The sequence below is a fragment of the Pyrgilauda ruficollis genome, unplaced genomic scaffold (assembly GCF_017590135.1).
Source record: "Pyrgilauda ruficollis isolate IOZ18807 unplaced genomic scaffold, ASM1759013v1 scaffold24, whole genome shotgun sequence".
NCBI lineage: Eukaryota > Metazoa > Chordata > Aves > Passeriformes > Passeridae > Pyrgilauda > Pyrgilauda ruficollis.
Genome location: NW_024523648.1, coordinates 10,546,825 through 10,565,859, shown reverse-complemented (window position 1 = coordinate 10,565,859; position 19,035 = coordinate 10,546,825). Strand labels below are relative to the sequence as shown.

Genomic DNA, 19,035 nt, shown 5'->3' with positions numbered 1-19,035 from the left:
GTTAGAAAATTACTTGAAAGGTAACATCTGTGTGAGGAAATCACCACTTCAGGAGAAAGTAATCTTTGAGTCTTTATGAGAAAGTAATCTCTGTTAACCGGCTGAGAGTGATAAAATCAGTTACTTTGCCCATACCATACTGGAGCTTATGTTCATATATCTGCAGATTTCTGACATTGGATCACTACACTTAATTCACCCATTTGAATTTGTTATACTTTATTTAGTTAAAGACTGGCTAGCGCCTAGTTTCAAATAGAGTGCCACTTCAAAACTGCTGATGTAAAGGTCACATGGGGGAAAATATTTTACTTTTCTTTTTTAATTCCATTAATGTGATACGTGAAATACGGCCTCCGTGTAAAGCTTACCTGCTGCACAACTGAAAAATTGTTTCTGGCCTGCCTTCTAGTTCTGACTTGGTGTGAATCAGTTCCCAGATACAGTTGTTCTCTGTTCCTGTGCGTGGAAAGAAACATTACTTTTGCATACACTCCACAAAAACTTTGGTATTAGAAAGACCACAGCAGAGCTCCTCCACTCTCCAGAAGGCCGTATTAACTCAGCCATGTGTGGAGCTACAGAAGATCTCAGCTAAGGTGGAACCCAAGAGAAAGTCCCCTGAGCTCTCTTCTTGTGGCAGCCTAGCAAGTGACTGCCTTTGATAACTTCTCTCTTGGAGAGTTGCTTTCCCCATTCTTGCTGCTTCTCTGTGTCTTCCAGCTTTAACAGGCCTTCACCCAGGTGTGCTCTGAAGACTTTGTGACACTTTACAGAACATACAGAAGTGGATAGGACTATAAAGATCAGCTTGAAAATAAACCCACAGCCCTTTACTACCACAAACTACAGCCACCTTTTTGCTGTTTGAAAAAACATGAGGATCAGTACACACACAGCACCAGTGTGTCATCAGGTTGTCAACTACAGTAAACCACCTGCTTTTTATTGGGAATTTCCATTCTGTCATTCCTTCACATCATGTCACATCTCCCTTAATGACAGAAGTCAGCATACCAAGTGAAGAAAGTCTGTAGATGTATCAAGCCTGTGCCCCCTGAGTGCAGAGACAACAGTGGATAGATAATACTTTCTCTACACCTGCTTGTTTCCAGAGGCTCAGAAAGACATCTGAAAGAAGCAGTATTACAAAATTCCAGAAAAGCATTCAGTCCTAAAGTATTTACCGCAAGAGAGTTACCTGCTGTGTTCCCCAGTCGAACTTGAAGAGCAGATAAAGGAATCAGCCAACGAAATTTAAATGGATCCAAGTCACCATAATTATGTACAGCACGAACATTAGTAGGCTGTAAAAAGAAAACAAAGGATATTTCTAAGAAGTAGAAGAAGTGGTGGTGTTTTGTACTACTTTTAAAAGATCTGCCTTTGAAGAAAAACTAAATTGATTAAACTTTCCTTCACTGTCTTAAAATTAACTTGTAAATGTAGTTGAAATGGTGATAGACACAACCTTTGGAATTCATAATTGCTTCAACTTTTAAAAGCCATTTGATTTTAACTGATAAAAATAAAACTTTGCCTATAAGTACTACCAGGGAGGAAGTTCCCTGTGAAGAACATACAGACTGTTGATTAGCAGAACACATTAATCATGTAGCTGCTGCTGCTACTTTTAGAGCTCCTCCATCTGTTACAATGAGCATGGTGCAGTATATCACCGCTGGTACTTGGAACATACAATTTGCTACCTGGCTGTCACATTTCAGGCCTGTAAGTGGGTGCAGAGAAGGTTATGTCTATAATGGCCCTTTTCCATTCCTTCCAGGGTAATCAAGGGTCCATAAAATAAAGGTATTTCACCTGCACCCCGTGGTAAGGTAGGCCATCATAAATGCTATCTGGAAGAATTAGTGATTTCTGCATAACAATGTTTCATCTTCCACTTGATAAAATTAACATGGACTTCACATAGAAAACGATGCGGCTTAATAAATAACAAAAAATATTTATTGCTACACAGATACTGAGCATTTGTTTCAGCAGTATAGCCAGAACTCCAGCCTAGCAAGGGAAAGTGCCCCTCAGTCACTCCTCCTCTAACACTGTTATGGTCCATCTCACATTGCAGTAATATCCTGAACAACCACCATCTCCACTGATACCAGACTTACCATTTTCTTTTTCAGTTTGTAGTTCTCCTTATACACCAGTATTACAGCCCTCTTAAAAACTGAAAAGAAAAAGAAAAAAAAAAAAGGAAAACTGTTAATTATAAGCATAATACTACAATATTCAATGAAAATACTATCTTGGAGAAGCTGATTATTATAGTCATGAGAACGTGAAGGATGAGGTAAGCAAACACTGAAAAGCATTTGCCCTGTGCTGAGATGACAACTGGGTTTTTCATCCTGAACTTTCATGCAATGGCAGTATTTTTCCCTCAGATTTTGTTCTGAACGTTTAGGATGAACCCATTCTGTACATTTATTCTGAAACTACCAGTAACCACCACCTATCTGTCTTCTCTAAGTCTTCACATAAACAAATACAGAAGATGTAGGTTAGATGTAAAAATTTTCTTTCTGTAGATAGTGGACATTTTCAAGTGGAGTGAAGGGCCTATAGCAGGAGAGTGCTGTGAAGAACACAGTCTGTTCTTCCTGCAGTTCAACGGTTTGTCCTTCTGTTTGGAGCATCCCCTTCCCTAACCATGCTTCCCAGGGAAGGAGTGCTCTGAGAAACCTGTTTGACATCAACCTAGATTTCTTCTGAAGGTGTTTACCCACAGAAATATTAAAATAATCTTTCTTTTAAGAAATGGATTCTTGTTTGTATGCTCTCATTTCCACATCAAGCTTCAGGTTAAAATAGTCTGGATGGGGATTTCAATGCAGTAGCTGTAAAGCAGAAGTTAGTCTGAATTCACAAGAGTAGAATAAATCATGAATTTCCCACAAGCCTCCTTTGAAAGCCTCATTTAACAGATTGTTCTAAAGACTCTAATATTGCCTCTTGAATATATTCCATAGTTTAAATATAGGCAAGACAGCAGCTGAGGGTGGCTCACAGAGCAAACAGTACCAGCAAACAAATAAATAGAAACTTCTTTCATGTTAGGAAAATACAACTATGTATTTTTTCACATGTAAGTCCACCCTACATATCACGTGACTGGAGGGAAGGGAGTTTGGGGCTTTTATCCTGTGAGAAGATCTAATGTGGCCATCTTCAGATTTGAAAGCACAGAGTCCTTAAGGAAGACACTTACCAAACACTGTAAGTTCAAGGTCTTTCCTTGCTTTGCCCAGTGATGGGAAAGGATTCAGCCAGGTAACTGTGGAGTGCATCAGAAGTTCTCCCATTGAAAGCTCTGTCACCTGTATTAAATTAAAACAGTATAAATATCTACATCAGTGCTGCATTTTAGTACACACCAATAACTTTAAGGATTTATGTTTTCTGTATTTATGTATAGAAAGAGATCTTCACTACAGCAGGAAAAGTGTGAGTAATCCATTTTTTTAAAACAGGTTACAAATATACAAAGTAATAGGCCCAAAGTTACGAAAGCTGGGTAGAAGTTCTCACTATTAACAACTTAGAAGAATATTAAGCTGATCTGATAATCTTACACTTCCATCTAGCCAGTTATGAACTGCCTGATTTATTACCTGTAAGTATCTTTAATTTCTATAGAGTAATTAGTATTAACGACACTACCAATGGCAGAATTAACGGAGGTCTTGTACTCTGAGGCTCCTTCCTTCTGTGGGACACAACATAGTGCTGAAGAATATCCAAGGCTGTCAAGTTTTGTTTCCCCATAAATGATAAGAAACCAGGTAGTCAACAGGGACAATTTGACTTTTACTAGCAGGAAATGAAACAATTGAGATGACATCTCTCATACCTGATATCCAACTTTACAGATTTGATCTGCTTAGTAATTGTTTGATGTAAATGGCTAAGTTGAGACCTTGCTGCCCCAGTTCTGGGAGATGACTGCACACAGTCTGTATAACTAATGGGTTTTGCTCTGCCAATACTCATGGATGCCTCAGCACTGGAAGTGCAGAGAATGAGAATAACAGACCTTAATGTGAAATCCCTCAAGCTGCCATTTTCATTTATATGGGTGAAAAAAATATGTTAAGAACTTAAGAACTCAATAGCATAAAATCTGAATGCCTTGGGGCATGGATAATCTCTGCAATGTTTTGGCAAGAGGGTTTTTCCTAATGAGAACTCTATCTACTCTGGCTTGCAATTCCTGTCAGTCCAGAATGCAGCTCTGGCAGCTGTCTGGAAACTTTACCATAAGCTACTGACAGAAAGAAATTTGACAGGCAGATACAAAACAGAAGTCAAAATATTAAAGGAGAATGGAGCAAGCCCAGCGCAACTAAATTCCCCAGATTACCTCAGGAAGAGAAGAAGCCCCTTCAGCAAGCTGGATAATGCTTCAAGAGTCATTGTAATGTGCTGTTTCTTCTCTTACCTCTTTCTCTGTTCCACTTTGTTCTGCAACCAGTTGGTCAAATACAGTGCCATAATCTTCATATATCTTCTGCATCTCATTTATGTGACTTGCTACTTTTTCCATTGCCTTCAGTGCTTCTGTAAGGTTTAAAAATTTCATACACAGCTATGTAATTCATTTTTATTTTCTAAATATGGTAATTTTAATTCCCCTTGAAGCATGTAAAATGATGTTGCCTTCCAAAGGTTTGGCGAGATGAATTCTAGCTCTGTATCAATACTTTCTCATAGCAACAGTAGAAGAAAAACTTCCTGGTCAGAGTAAGTGAAAAATGCTCATGTGGTGTCTTAAGTGGCTGAAAAGGGTGCAATAAATGACAGTGACAAGCCCCCAAAGTTAGCAGTATGATAGTACCATGGTTAAATTTTGCATCTTGTGGATATAGGGCCACTAGAGCCTCTGGAGTAATCTACGCTCATCCTAGAATAAGTTATCTAATGATCTTTTAGAGAAACAAATTGCATTTGTCTCATCCCAGAATGGACAAAAAATAGAGTGTGAGACTGTACAAGTTCCTCATATGCTGTACACGTGAAATGCTGTTAGCAAGGTTTTGTTTAAATTATGTTTTCCAAACAAGAATGTCACTAGATTCCATTAGATTTTTGTATTAATTCAGAATGAAACTGGACAGGGATCCTTTGTTTCATCAGTTCTTAATGGCACAGTTGTTTCATCGATTCTTAATTTTAAGTTTGGCATCTATCCTGACCTGCAAATACATCCCCAGCCCCAGCTTGTTTGGGGAAGGGAGCAATACTGGAAGTTCCTTTTGAAGTCAGTAAGATTGTCATGAGTTTTTACTGGCACTGTATTTTGCCTACATCCATTTTGTGAAAATGACAGTCAATCCATAAAATATATCTCTTGATTTTCTGTCAGCACTACCAGGTGCTGACAGACCTGAACTGGAATTTGCCGGGGTGAAGTCCCAGGCATGTGAGCCTAAAAAAGCAGTCAACTCTCATGCATGTCAGTTAAGTCTCCCCACATGGGATGACTGCAGACATTTGACAAAGATCTCTTCTACACAAGCAAGAGTCACAGAAGGACCTCTAATAACATATATTTTCTTCTGTGGTGCTCTTAAACTTTGACATATTTCAAGAACTAAGTAATAACCACAAGATGGAGCCTTGGTCAGTGTTTCTCAGTTGGGTTAAAAAACCCAAAAGGCAACACTGTGACCAGACATGCTCCTGTGCATGAGGTTTAAGATCCCAGTCCTAGTTGCCATGGCAAATCCTGGGCGTACCTACTTCTCAAAGGGACTTTGACATAGCAAGTAGGACTTTTAGCTAAAGGGACAAAAAAAAAAATACTTAGTACTTTTTAGAAGAGGGAGGGAATTATCTCTAGGTTTTGACAGGTTCTGTGCTGTCTACCAGAATGCCTACCTGTACCTTCAAAGGTACAGAAATAAAATAAAGGGCAGGAAATAAAACTTAACTCATTCATTTCTGTAGAAGAAAAGTTACCTGTCAAATGATAATGCTCCTCACTCTCATTGTCTGTCAGAGACACCAGCTCTTTTAAAAGCAGAGGATATTTCAGCACTCTCTGAACAGGCTTTATGAGATATGACTCCAGTGTAGAAGAATGTTGCTTTGTGGGATTTCGAGCATCCAGAAAGGTCTTAAAGGCACTATCTGTTTTGGCTAGATTTAAAAAAAAAAAAAAAAATTTGATCAGTTGAACATGAAAGTCATGGAAGCTACCATTATTGAAAAACACGGAATTGCCATTTGAACCCAGCACCAAAACTCTTGCCCTTTTCAATGAATGATTTACAGAGTAGCATATACTATTCAGTTCATAATAATTTCTTGCATCAAATAACATTCAAAAGGGCTGAGAGAGAATTTTATGAACATGAGATTATTACTCTCATTTTTCCACTGCATTGCAGTGAATGGCAAAGGAATTAATTCCTGATTTATTCTACCATTTGTTACTGCTTTTCTAGAGTCTGGGCCTGCAGACAGCACTAAGTTGTGGAAGGTGTTTCTACAGCTCTACAGCTCTCCAGGCTACTGCCTGGAAGTTACAGAAGGAATCTTGTTCTTCAGGTCTATACCATACTTCAACAGAACCTGTGATCTTAGATCTTCCTGTTGAAAGATACCTGATTAGTCCTTGTTTTATACCAATATTTATTCCTTGATTTTCTCCAATATTCTCTGCAAGTTGACAAGATTTGTTACAATAGTTCACTGCAGTTTGAATTCTTGTAAGTGAATTACAATAATGAAGACAATAAATTACCTCTCTCAAGAACTTTCTGAACTTTGATGTGGTTTGCACAGAAGCCACTGTACAGTTTGAAGTGGTCAGCATAATACAGAAAGGAGCCACCAAGGGAAAACAGCAATTTCTGAAATCAACACAATCAAAATATTAGTTCACTACTAGAATCCTAAATAAATATTCAGGCATACAACAAGCAGGCTCAATGGTGGATTATCTGCTGTCTTTCTATACATATATTTTATATATATATATAACATGAATATACTACTGGTAGTAACTTGATGATATTTTTGTATTTTGCTGAGTGTAGAGGTCAGCCTGCAGTTTTCTCCTTTCTTCCTGAGCAGGTATTCTGTTTTACTTTATATTTCAGGCAGCACAGGAACAAAAATCAGCAAACATAAAACTATGTTGTGCTGGGAAAAAAACGTGAGCCATAGGAAGCAAGGCATAAAAGTGCCAAAGCCAGAAGGGACAGAGTAAAACAAATACAGGATTGCTTTCCAACTGTTTTCCCTTTTTCAGGCAGGTGGTAATTATAGGACACCTCTGATGTTCTTGGATGAAGGAGAAGTTGGGAAGATGTGGGAGGGACTGAATCACAAGAGAGAGGTTTTAAAAGAAATGCCTACCAAAGCAAATACAAGAAAGAGGAGTAGTGAGGGAGGAGGAAAGCAGCTCTCTCCCCTCTTTTAATCAATGTTTGCTCCACAAAATGCAGCAAGTGTTCAGGAGACCTGCTAGCAATCATGCTCAGTTCCGAGCCAGTGACTCCATGGCCCGGGAATCCACTTCCTTCAGTCAGGGCAGGTACTGGGTAGTGCTACAGCCATTTAGTTCACAGACCCGCTTCTTGGACCTCGCAACATGGGAAACTCATGTGGCATTAAACAAGAAAAGCTCCCAGTCTGCTGGGGGTTAGTTGGGCACAGCACAGAGAAGCACAGGCAGGGCAGAATTCAGCACAGTGACAATAAACTCTCCACAAAGGAGTTCTGCCTTACAAACACTGCCAGTTTATCCTGTACTCCAAGTCTACACTGTTTTTTCCCATGTTGCAACTTTTGCCATGGGGAGGAAGAGAAGACCATGAAAAATAGCACTTGTCTTTCATTGCTGAATAGAACTCTGTAATCCAAAGTAAAGCTTCAAACATAAAAGCAACCCTATGAAACTTCTAAGAGCCAGAAACATCTCAAAGCCAGATTTTCACAAACATTTGCAGGCACACTACAAAGTATGAAATGATGAAATATTTACCCGGAACTGGGATGGTGTTTCCAATGTATTAAAATCTGAGGAAGAAGATATTCCATCCTCAAGGGTCTCCAAAAACACCTTCTGAAAATCCAGCATTTCTGGCAGGCTGCCGAACAAGGACTCCATCTGTGGAAAACATCAGGCCATGAAGTACAGCACTCCATGGACCTAAAAGTCTTTTGAAAACAGTGGACTAAGGAGATGTAACACACAAAGAGATTGCAAAGGCTAGTAATATCTTTGTTAATACTTTTCAAACAGGTTTTGTAAAAAATCCCTGCAAAAAGTGAAGGTTTCTCAGCAGTCGTTAATTCAGAAGAATTACTCTTTAAAAAAAGGAAGTGATGCACACACCAGAGAGAAAGGCACTGACTGGTGCCATTCCTATTGACATCTTTCTCATTTGCTTTTTCTGTCACACTCAGAGCAATAAAAAAATCCATGTCTCAAGGTCTTAGCCCGTAAAAGAATGACAAGGACCTTTGTCAGATATTCCCTCACCTCATCCTGAGTAAGGAAGGTTTCTTTTTGAAGGGGCTCCAAGTATAGCTCGAAGAGGCAGCTCAAGTCCTGAAAAAAAGAATATTTATTCACTTTTTCTGTACCATTTGGAAACTGTTCTTTATGTGGCAAAAAGAGATACCCCAAACATACCCTGAGATAGGGGTAAGTTTGGGGAATGAACTAAAGATGCAATTCCTTTTCAGTAACAAAGTAGCCTGCATGTTGTCAGCACTGAAGTTACTGCTAAATTAGAGGCAAACTGATTTCAGTGTAATGTTTTTGTTTCATCCTTAAGGCTTTACAACTTTGGTTGTAACAAATTATATTTTAGCCTAGCATGAGGAAGAATTATTACAGATGTTTATTTTCATATGAACAGCATGAAATGTTTTAATTATTTATGTTACATAAACTGTATAAATAACCACTTATTTAAACATCTGTAGTAATATTCAGAAGGACATGTAGCATTTTAAAACCCTATGAGTTATTAAAGTGTTCAGTTATGTTGTCAGGTGTGATCAAGGGTTTTTTCAGTCACTTCTTCAAAAAAATTAGTGCCAATTTTGAAGACTTACTATCCCACACCGAAGCATGACAGCAGGGCTGGGGCCCACTACAGGGCTCTCCAATCCTGGGAAGAGACACATCAGAAATTTAATGTAGAAGGAATAATGAGCAGCTCCCTGAAAACGCCATAACAAGGATTGCAACCTGCCAGGATTTTTCCTGAGGCAAAATTTCACGTATATCAGTGGCCTCCATGGTCATGCTTTATTCAAGTGATTCCTCTAAAAGATACATCAGGTGGACATAAATGAGGGTCCAGCATATGGCTGTATCAGTGCATTGGTGGATGAAGTGTTTTCCACAAATGTTATTGCAGCAAGTACTGCCATCTGTAAATACAGGTTTTGAGATCCAGAAAAGGAGATGATGCCTCCTTGCTGGAAGTCAATGAAATTGATGTTTTCATGTTTCCTTTGTCAGCCAGTCACATTATTTTAGAGTTCATAAAAAGAACTTGTTCGTACATTGAACAATTTGCAGGTATATCAGTCAGAAGAGAAATAACTTCCCTGTCATGCTACAACCCACTGGAGTTGTGCCTTTTAGCTTTCTTGCATGCACTCTTTTCCACATACTCATTTGTAGGAGACTATTCTGTTCTTCTACCAGATTTATCTTCATCTTGAAAACTGGAGAGACATCCCCTGGAAAAACCCTTTTTGTTTGCAGGTATCTTCTCCTCTTCTCCCCACAGATGACCGCTCTCCAATACAACTACAAATTAGCTACAACTAATGCTACTACATCAAATCCTACACCCTCAGCTACAGGAGCAAGACTGCCAGAAACAACAGGAGCAATTAGATAAGGAGACTTTGTAGGTTATGGCCCTTGTGGAAGGCTGGTTGTGTAAAGATAAGATCAAAATATGTTAACACCATCCACAAGTCATGATCAGTCTCAAAAACAAGTGAGCCATGTTTTTCTTTTACCTTGACATACGATTTCTCGGTGTCCATAAGTTCTTGGATGACTTTCCTCAGTCTATCTGCATCAGAAAGGTGGCGAGCCAGTGGTCGTGGAGGTGGATCCTGGCTGTCCTTCTGTCCTTCCATATTGCTTGCTTGGACTTCCTGGAAGTTTCGGCACAACGCACTGATCTGCTCTGCGCTCTGTTCAGTGAGAAGAAATAGACAAGCAACGATGTTTTAGAATACAAGCTGTACTACAATTATTTCTAAAATCCTCCAATTTTGCTCCTCTTCCAAATTCAGGGGCCAGAGCATGCCATTGATTTTTGTCAGGTATGTATCTTGACAGTTTTGAACAGCTTTAATTTACAGCAGAACCAGATGAGACCAGTAAAAGGAATTTAAAATTGCTAGTGATTTTCCAGCACAAATGATTTTCAGTCTTCAGATACAAGCTCATAGAGTGCAGAAGATGACAAAGCACTCGGATGTATCACATACTTTTCTTATGACACTAGCATCACACTGTTTTCCACCTCTCTTATTTTGCAACACTCACTGCATCAAAATGGAAAGGATTTGCAGATAAACATCTTATAAGCATCCAGAATAATTATTTTGTATTTCATCTGCGACTTTGTCTTGTTGCTTTCTAAACAATGAGACATGAAGATGAGGGTTTAGATTCCAATTTCTGGGGGTGTCAAAAGATGGCCAGATGTTTTCTTTCCAAGGATACAACTACACGTCAAGATCTTTTGCTTTCAAAAAGGCAAATGGAAAACGAAATATTTGATATTCTTTAGAAGAATTATTAAAAACAGAATAAATAAAACCCAGAAAATGTTCAAAGATAGGAACTGAAGATAGAACAACAACAGTTCATCTTGTAATGCAAAGATGGAAGACAAGAAGGTATTTCTGACACTATGAAGTAGTTATGCAATTTGATCTTGGTTGACCACAGCTAATATCCAAGAACAACTTTTGCAGGCCATAATCTTCAATGCTCAATTTGAAATTATTCCACTGTTCTCTTTCTTACATAGTGTTTCCCTGGAAGCTAAAACATCACTACCATTACCCAATTCTACATTAACAGCATTCAGTATCCACATCTTTGTAGTACATGAAACAATTCTTTAGTGCTTCTGTCATTCAGAAACTTGCACAAACTGGACAGTTGCATAAGTTGTGGCATTTGTCACCTTGTATTTAGCAAGTCCATTCAAATGAGGACTACATGAAGGCTGCCTTATTTCATGTGTAAGTCTTTTTATAGTGATATCAGGACATGAGTGAATTTCAGAGTTGTCTTAATTTGTACTTTATTTATTCCACAAGCTGTTTCAAGTCATCCTTTTTGGGTTTCCTGATTCACCACTGATTACCTTTGTAGCTTGGTTCACCAAAGTACTAGGCCATCAAATGAACAAATGCAAAAATTAATCTGAAAATGAACTGAGCTATACAAGGTCTTTCAATAAATTGGAGGCTAAATGGACTAGCAATATTTAATCTCAACCATTCCTGTGATTAAACACCTATATGATGAAAATAAATGCTAAAATGTCAGATATTTGCCATGTAGTCCATATTACTCAGTAGCTTCCCAGCTCCCAGTTTTGAAAAATGCCACCACTCTAAAAAAAAAAAATGAAGTTACTTTCTTCACTGATATGTGGAACCCTCTTCATAATCCAATATAATGACAGTTTGCAGGACTAAGAAATTTAGATATATTTAGAATTTTCAGCACTTATTAGGACCCAAAAAATTGCAATATGAATTGAATGGTGTTAGTTAGAATTACAGCTCCACACTGATGGAATAAATTTAAAAATTATAGTCAGCCTGTGACACTGAAATTAATTAGTGGCTTGCAAACAAATCCTTTAGGAAGTGGTATGTGGGGGTGTGTGTTTATGTGGGTTATTTTAAAGCAGCTTCTAAACAACTGACTGCCAAAGCACTTCACTTTTGTTTTCTTTGTTTCTGATGTCAGAAAGGTTTGTATTTATATGAGAATGTTTAGATTTTACACTCTCTACAGCTCAAGGTGTGAATGGGCAGCTTGATTTACATCAGCCGGACGACTGATCAAGGACACAGTGATCAAGGATGCAAGGCAGCCTATTGAAAGCAAGTCACAAGCATCATCATCAGGCACAGTTTTACAAGGAAGAGTTGGAAGTCCTCTATTCCTCCTCAACCACCTTTGCATATAGAGCAGGCAGACATTGGGGAATGTGCTATTTCTACATTCCCCCTTGAGTTTTGGGGTCAGTGCTGCATCTGTCACCAAGAATCACTGTATGGGAAAGCATATGGAAATAGATGATACTCCTCCATATAAATACTTTTTGATCACCTAAGCAATATAATTTTGCTGTCAAAAATTGTTCTGCATAGCTGGCCTAAGCCCAAGGCACAGGATTACCTCTCAGGTACTGCCAACAAGCACTGATTTTTATAAACTTTAATACGTTCCTGGATATGTTTGAAAATTTGGCATTAAAAATATTGCCCTTGACCTCCCTGCTCACAGGATCTTGTTTTTTCCTTAAGTCTTGCTGCTCTGTGTCCTTCCCTCTACAAGAGGGAAGAGTCTTCCAGACCACGCAATATCCAGACCTCACTCTTTGTACCACTGTGGTATTTACACTTGAGTCAAAGCAAGCATGAAATGCTTCTTAATCACAAGACAAAAGTGTTTCACATTCACCCACACACATTGTGAAGACCACAGAAGATGAGGGAACCCATTTTGCCAGTGGAACCACTGGTTTTTGATAAGGAGCCTAGTATAAATGAGAACATAGCAACAAATAAGTAGAAAAGCATAAACCAATTCTTCCTCCATGGTTCTTCCCAAAAGTCTCTTACCACCCAGGTCAGGATCTCTACCCTTTTTCCCTAGTGTTCTGGATGATGCTTTCTACCTTTGACACGAAACAATTTCCTACTCTTTAAAACTGTTTAAAACATCCTTTCTAGAAAGTCTTGAGTGACAACCCCTAGGACCAGCTCTTTTACATCTGGCATGTGTGGGCAGGAGAGGCTCAGCCTCTGTTCTCTGTCTGGGATTGCCCTGCAGCTGGGATGTCAAATCAAAACTTGGTAGTCCAGCACCCTTAAGCCCAGAAGTCTCAAAAGGAACTCCCTCTTGATAGTACACAAATCCACATCTATCTTGAATTAAGGAGGGAATTAACCCTGAATTTGCTCTGATCTTGACATTGCAATGGTTAATACAGGCAGATATGACTCTCAGATAAAACTGATAAATTCCTCAAGCACACAGCTGATTCTATTTGCGCAGGACCAAGTCTGTTTGTACTTAGTAAATGGTACAAAAATTATTTATGCCAACCTTTATAGTGTCCAGCTTATCAGAATAAAAACATGTAAAACAGTAAAAAAGAGAAGTCCAAATAATTGACTGCAGACAAGGCTGCAACGTAGCTGGGAACAGATAAAACCTGAAGGAGAAACTACAATGGAAGCAGCAAACTTCCTCCAAAATCCATTACTTGAGCTTGTGTGTGCCGCATTCAGCAACGTGTACAGGGGACTACAAGCGGCTTCAGCTTACCTTTGGCATTGAAGAGCAGACACATAGGGCTAAATATCAAAAAATTTAGACTAACAGTGCTAGAGGTGGGAAAGAAAAATGGAGTTGATGCAGGGCTTAAAGGGAAAAAAAAAAACCACATATATTTCAGGGGGAAGGAAGCTAAGGAGCACTGTGCTTAAAAAACCTTATGGTTTATTGGCCATATTCAAGATTTTGCAGCAAAGCTGTATAAACTGTTCTACAGATCTACCAGTCAGGGGAAGCAACCTCCTTGGCCTCTTAGAAAACAGAAGGATGTGTAGAAGTAGCCTGGAGAAACATTTCTTTCATCCCTGCATGTTTGAGACTCAGGCTTAAGGTTCCATGTCCTTCTGCAAGGAGTATTCTCTGTGAATGGGGACTGCTCAAAGTAACCTTTGAAGGGAAAGTTCCAGCCCACAGAGATGTCACCTTGACCCACGGCAGCCAGCAACCACAGTGGTGCTCAGCTTGTCAGATGGAGATGCAGCACATTCCATTTTCAATAATAGTTGTGGTAAGAAATATTACAGATTACTCCCCTAAAGTGAGCAAAAAGGTACTCTTAGAAGGATGTCTTACAGATTTTCTTTGCTCCTTGCAGACAAGCATATCATCATTTGAGGCTGTGCTATCCCCACCAGAGTAACAAAACCCCATAAAATTAATCAGTGAGAGAGCAGAAGACGTTAATCAGCAGTGCTTAAGAACTAGCACAACGATTTCATGGCTATCCTGTGACTTTTTCCTGAATTATACTGATTGAGCATAAATGCTGCACAAGGTCAATTAGTGTTACAGGGTCTCTGTGTGCTGCTGTTTACTTTACCCTCATTTATACATATCATGTACTCCACCAGTCTGTCAGGGTTTGTTTGAAGCAGTGATGGAAAGGAATATTTTAGTAGACTTAGAAAACTCTGCACAACTTAAGAAAGACTCCTTGGTGAAGTAAAAGCTATGCATGTCCTTTGAAGAGTGTTCAAGATTCAATATCCTTGTGCAGGACACAGACCATATGGGGCTGGATCACCAATCCTTTGAACTCCCTACTCTAAGAGGAAACATGCTCAGAAACATCCTGTAGAAATAGATTAGACTTGTGCCCTCCAAAAATGAACAGCTAACACGTCAGCTCTATCTGATGGATGTATTTCCAGGAAGACTGAATGCACCAGTCAGCAGAAGAAATACAATTACATGGAATGTTGAGCAATGAACAACTAGCCTGAGACACCTTTACATCCCTTGCTCTGTGTGAAAGGAAAGCTCTTGGAGATGTCCATCCCTTTTACTTTTTGTTAGAAGCTGTTTCTCTCCAGAACAAAGGTAGCCCTGACAGACACCATTTTTTGGTGGGTGCATCACTCTGGGCGTCTCTGGCATCTCCTCAGACTGGGAAGTACTTTGTAACCAAGCAATATAAAAGGCTACAAAGTTGAAGGTTCTAGCTTCCTTAAAGACCACAGAAAAAAGTTGCTTTATTTTAGACACCAATACAGTACGTCACTTCTCTAATTTGTTCATTGAAACTGAAAAATGCCAGCAGAGGTGGAATTTGTGGCATTTTCACCATAGAAGTCTGGGCAAAAGTGCTGCTCAGCTTTTGGCAATAGAAGCTAAACCAAAGCAGTATCCTCAGTCATTAGTTATCTTCTGCTCCTTCTCCTTCTTTTCCCAACTCCAAGGCCACTCAGTATAAACTTGTTCCTGACTGACAATAAAATTCTACGGATCTGGTTTGTTTCACTCTGTCTCTTGCATGTCTTTTAATGAAAATATTTGAAACTTTGCTAAAAGAAGGGCATTTTTTTCAGTGTCCACTCAGATCCTTCATAGAAATATGCAAAGCATAGTTAGAGTTATGTTTTAAGGAGGGAGAAGCAAATCCTCTGCACCACAGGATGAGAAGGTGCCCTGCTAGACACTACCCGATCATACAAAAGATCATACAAAAGGCAAGGCATTAACAAGGAACTTTTGTCTTTGAGTTAGAATTTCCCAGTTTCAGAGAGATTTATGTTAGCAAATCAGACTGTTAACAGAATTGGATGTCAGCAACCTCATTTATAATTATCACAAATATTATAAGAAGATGGAGGGGCTGCTGACCCAATAATTCTTTCCAGAGAGCACAGGGTAAGGCCTGAAAGAAGGCTGAGCATACAGCTGTGTAAAACAGCCAAGATGCAACCCACCCGATGTGGTGCCTGAGCTATTGATATTTCCATGGTGGCAATTCTTCCCTCTCACCGGCCACACTTTCTCTTTGAGCTCAGAAGAACCATCAGTGGTGACTGAGGTACTTGACTGAAACTCTTGTTAGAAACCAAGTCAAGTAGTAGGGACCTGGGCCCAAGAGCCTGCATTGACCAGATCCCCAGGACAAGCAGCAACCACTGAGTTCATAAATGCTGTGTTCAGTTTCTCTAGAATCAGTCTCCAAAGTCATCTGACCCAACTCATACCAAAGTCAAAAGCAACACAGATGTGATTTCCATTGCAGGACACTAAATCCTGACTATACAAAATGTAAAGATGAGAGCATCAGGAAAACAAAAAGAAGAACCCTGACAACCCAGGTCACAAAAAAAGAGAGTCTTATGAGGAACATCAAAGCACGCAATAAAAAATTTCCCAAACCCTGTTTTTTTAAAAAACTGTCAGTTCTTCCTACCCCAGGTCCTTATCCTGATATTGTGAATTTTAATGCAGGAGACTCATGTTATTTTTCTGCAACCTGTGTAATACATATATATACATACACATATATATATATATACACACACACACATACAGCTACCTGTGCAATACATATATACATACATATATACGTACATATATGCATCATGTATATACATACATATATACACCATGTATACCTGTGCAATACATATATACATACATATATACAGCTACGTGTGTAATACATATATTTTGCCAGCTTTACCTTGATTATAGATCATATTTTTCCCTCCCTATTTCCACAGTACTAACTTAATTGTGAAAAAAACAGAGAAACAGTTAAAATATTCATGCTGCAGTTATTTCCAAGTTTCCATGAGGAATCTTTTTAAAACCTTCCCACTTCTTGTCAAAATATGGATCTTACTTAGTCCTTTCTCTGAGATATGCAAGAAATAACAATTTGCTTGAGCCCAGCAGCAAACAGTGCAAGCAACCAACCCACCCTTCCCTCCCCCAAACTTCAGAAACCCCAAAACTCTTCCCATGCAGAGTACTGGTACAAACTCAGACCCCAGCTACACACCGTGAGAATCCATTATTTGACTGCTAATGCTGGGACAGTCATTATTTATCAGGTACAGGCAGCTTGGATGCTCCTGCAGCCCCATCACCCCAGCCTCATTGAGCAGCACCCCCAGCTGAAGCCACGGCACTGCAGAACTCACCACAGAGAGCATCCTGTGCAGGGAGCCGCAAGCTGCTGCTGCCTGCTGCTGGGTTTTGCGAGCCAGCGCTAAACTCTTAGCTCTGGCTTTACTCCTCCTGAAGGCGGGCATTGCGGCTCGCGAATGCAAAGTTTGCCAAAGGAAAGAGCCCTCGGAAGGAAGCCACAGATGTTGTGATCCCTCACAAACACACCTTCCCTCTGAGCTCAGCTGCACAAGTTTCTCTTTTGTGCCGATTACCCAAAAACGGAGACGCTGACAACATCCCAGTGCAAGGAGGCTAAGCGGCATATGAGGGTACAGACAGACCTGCCATGCCTGCCTTTATTGCTACAAATGAAGGAAAAGCATGCTAGATGAGAAGGTTCTTTTATAAATAGCTTGATGTGGTGAGTGCAGGACAAAGTTATGACAAGGGAAGATGGGTTTGATCTCCCCAGAAATATACCTGCCTCCCTGCCTGTGAAATTTACTGCATAAACAAAACATCAGGTGCTTTGAGAAAGTTAGCCAAATACCTAAAAATATCTAGAGGGTGCTGACTGCCCTGAAGGTCAGCATAATTTATCAATAGCACTGATGCTCTGTCAAGGGTATATGCTGCTAAATGTTGAGGCATACAAATGCTCTTAAAATGATAAAATGAAAAACAAATAGGCAGCTCTCTGGATGATTTCTTTATATAATTATGCTTGTCCTTTGTTTGAACTTTTTAGCCATAATTACATCAATAAAAAGAAATTTTAAATGAGCTCAGTAATAAATTCAGGCTTGAAAGTAAGAGTTCTGATGTTGACATATTTACACAAAACCATTTGGGTCTACAGATAGATTACTCTAAGAACAATGCAGCTTTAAATAAAACATTATAGGACATGACAACACTGAACTGGAGAGAGAAAAGACTGACAAGCAATTCATTAATAAAAGGAGAACTACACCAGTGGCATAATAAAACACAGCAACTCCCATGTTGCCCCTATCACAGCACTCCTACAGTGCAATGAAGTTGAGCTGTAAGGCTTCATTCAACGCTGCCCTTGGCAGCACCTACTGCTCCCTAGGAAACCCTTTTCCTTGAACCCCACTGATACACCAAGCCTGGGTGTCTATATCCTTGGTTATGAGCGCACTGCTTCTAAGGTTTCAAGGATGTTCACCTTCATAGAAGCAAGGGAATAACACAGCTTTCTCCTTTAATTACTGCAATTAAACTTACATCCATCTCTTTCCAAATAATTAGCACAACTTGACAGCTCAGCATTTGCCAAACTGTACAGCTCAGTCACTGAGAGGCTGCCTATCAGAGGAAAAATGATGCTGGAGCCCTGAAAAAACATGCTGCTGATAAGACATGCAGAACACATCACGGCAGCAGGAACCTCTTGCTAAGCGGATGGACTGTGCCCTTTCTTCCTCTTGGAGACATATCAGGTTCACTGGGGGAGAAGACTGTAAACAGAAAATTGAGGAAATGGTCTTGAAGGAGCAAGAGAGGTTTTGCCTGCTCCCTAACACTTCATTTTTTCAGTGGATGTACAGTCTGTTAAAAATCCAGATTCATAGATTACTGTGCAGCATGTACATGGCTACTGCTCTTATCCACCATTAGTGGGTGCCTCTGCTGTAGTCCACAGATCCTAGGGATCCACAAAACAAGTCTGAAGATAAGAAACAAAATTAAATAAGTAGTTCATGGAAATTAAAAGTTTAAGGTGCTACATAGGGCATTTTAAAAATAACACAGGCCAGGTCACCAGATTAAGATTAATACAGTGTACTAAGAGTATAACTATACTTTCTGGAGAGCTACTTTTTCTTTGTTTTCTATCTGCATTAGTGGTGGCACTTCAAGCTCTATTTTCGTAATAGATACATGTAAAAACACAGCTCATCCACTGGGACTGAGGAAAAAAAAAAGAAGGTTGCCAAATTTCAGGTCCAAGCAATATCGTCAATCTTGATGAAAAACAATGACAGGCCTTTTTAATTCCATATTAGGAAGTTATTCTTCCCCAGATTTGCTAA

General features: G+C 39.4%; 1 protein-coding gene across 1 annotated transcript in view; it reads right to left on the bottom strand.

Moving 5' to 3' along the window:
* TIAM2 (TIAM Rac1 associated GEF 2) overlaps window positions 1–19,035 on the bottom strand; it is a 96,508-nt gene that overhangs the window by 2,594 nt on the left and 74,879 nt on the right. Inside the window, exons 16-25 of the mRNA XM_041469954.1 lie at window positions 10,021–10,200; window positions 8,516–8,584; window positions 8,015–8,140; window positions 6,770–6,878; window positions 5,983–6,162; window positions 4,463–4,581; window positions 3,233–3,341; window positions 2,133–2,191; window positions 1,202–1,307; window positions 372–459 (exon numbers count right to left, since the gene is read on the bottom strand). Coding sequence (XP_041325888.1) covers window positions 372–459; window positions 1,202–1,307; window positions 2,133–2,191; window positions 3,233–3,341; window positions 4,463–4,581; window positions 5,983–6,162; window positions 6,770–6,878; window positions 8,015–8,140; window positions 8,516–8,584; window positions 10,021–10,200 — 1,145 coding nt within the window. The remainder of the gene's footprint in view (window positions 1–371; window positions 460–1,201; window positions 1,308–2,132; window positions 2,192–3,232; window positions 3,342–4,462; window positions 4,582–5,982; window positions 6,163–6,769; window positions 6,879–8,014; window positions 8,141–8,515; window positions 8,585–10,020; window positions 10,201–19,035) is intronic.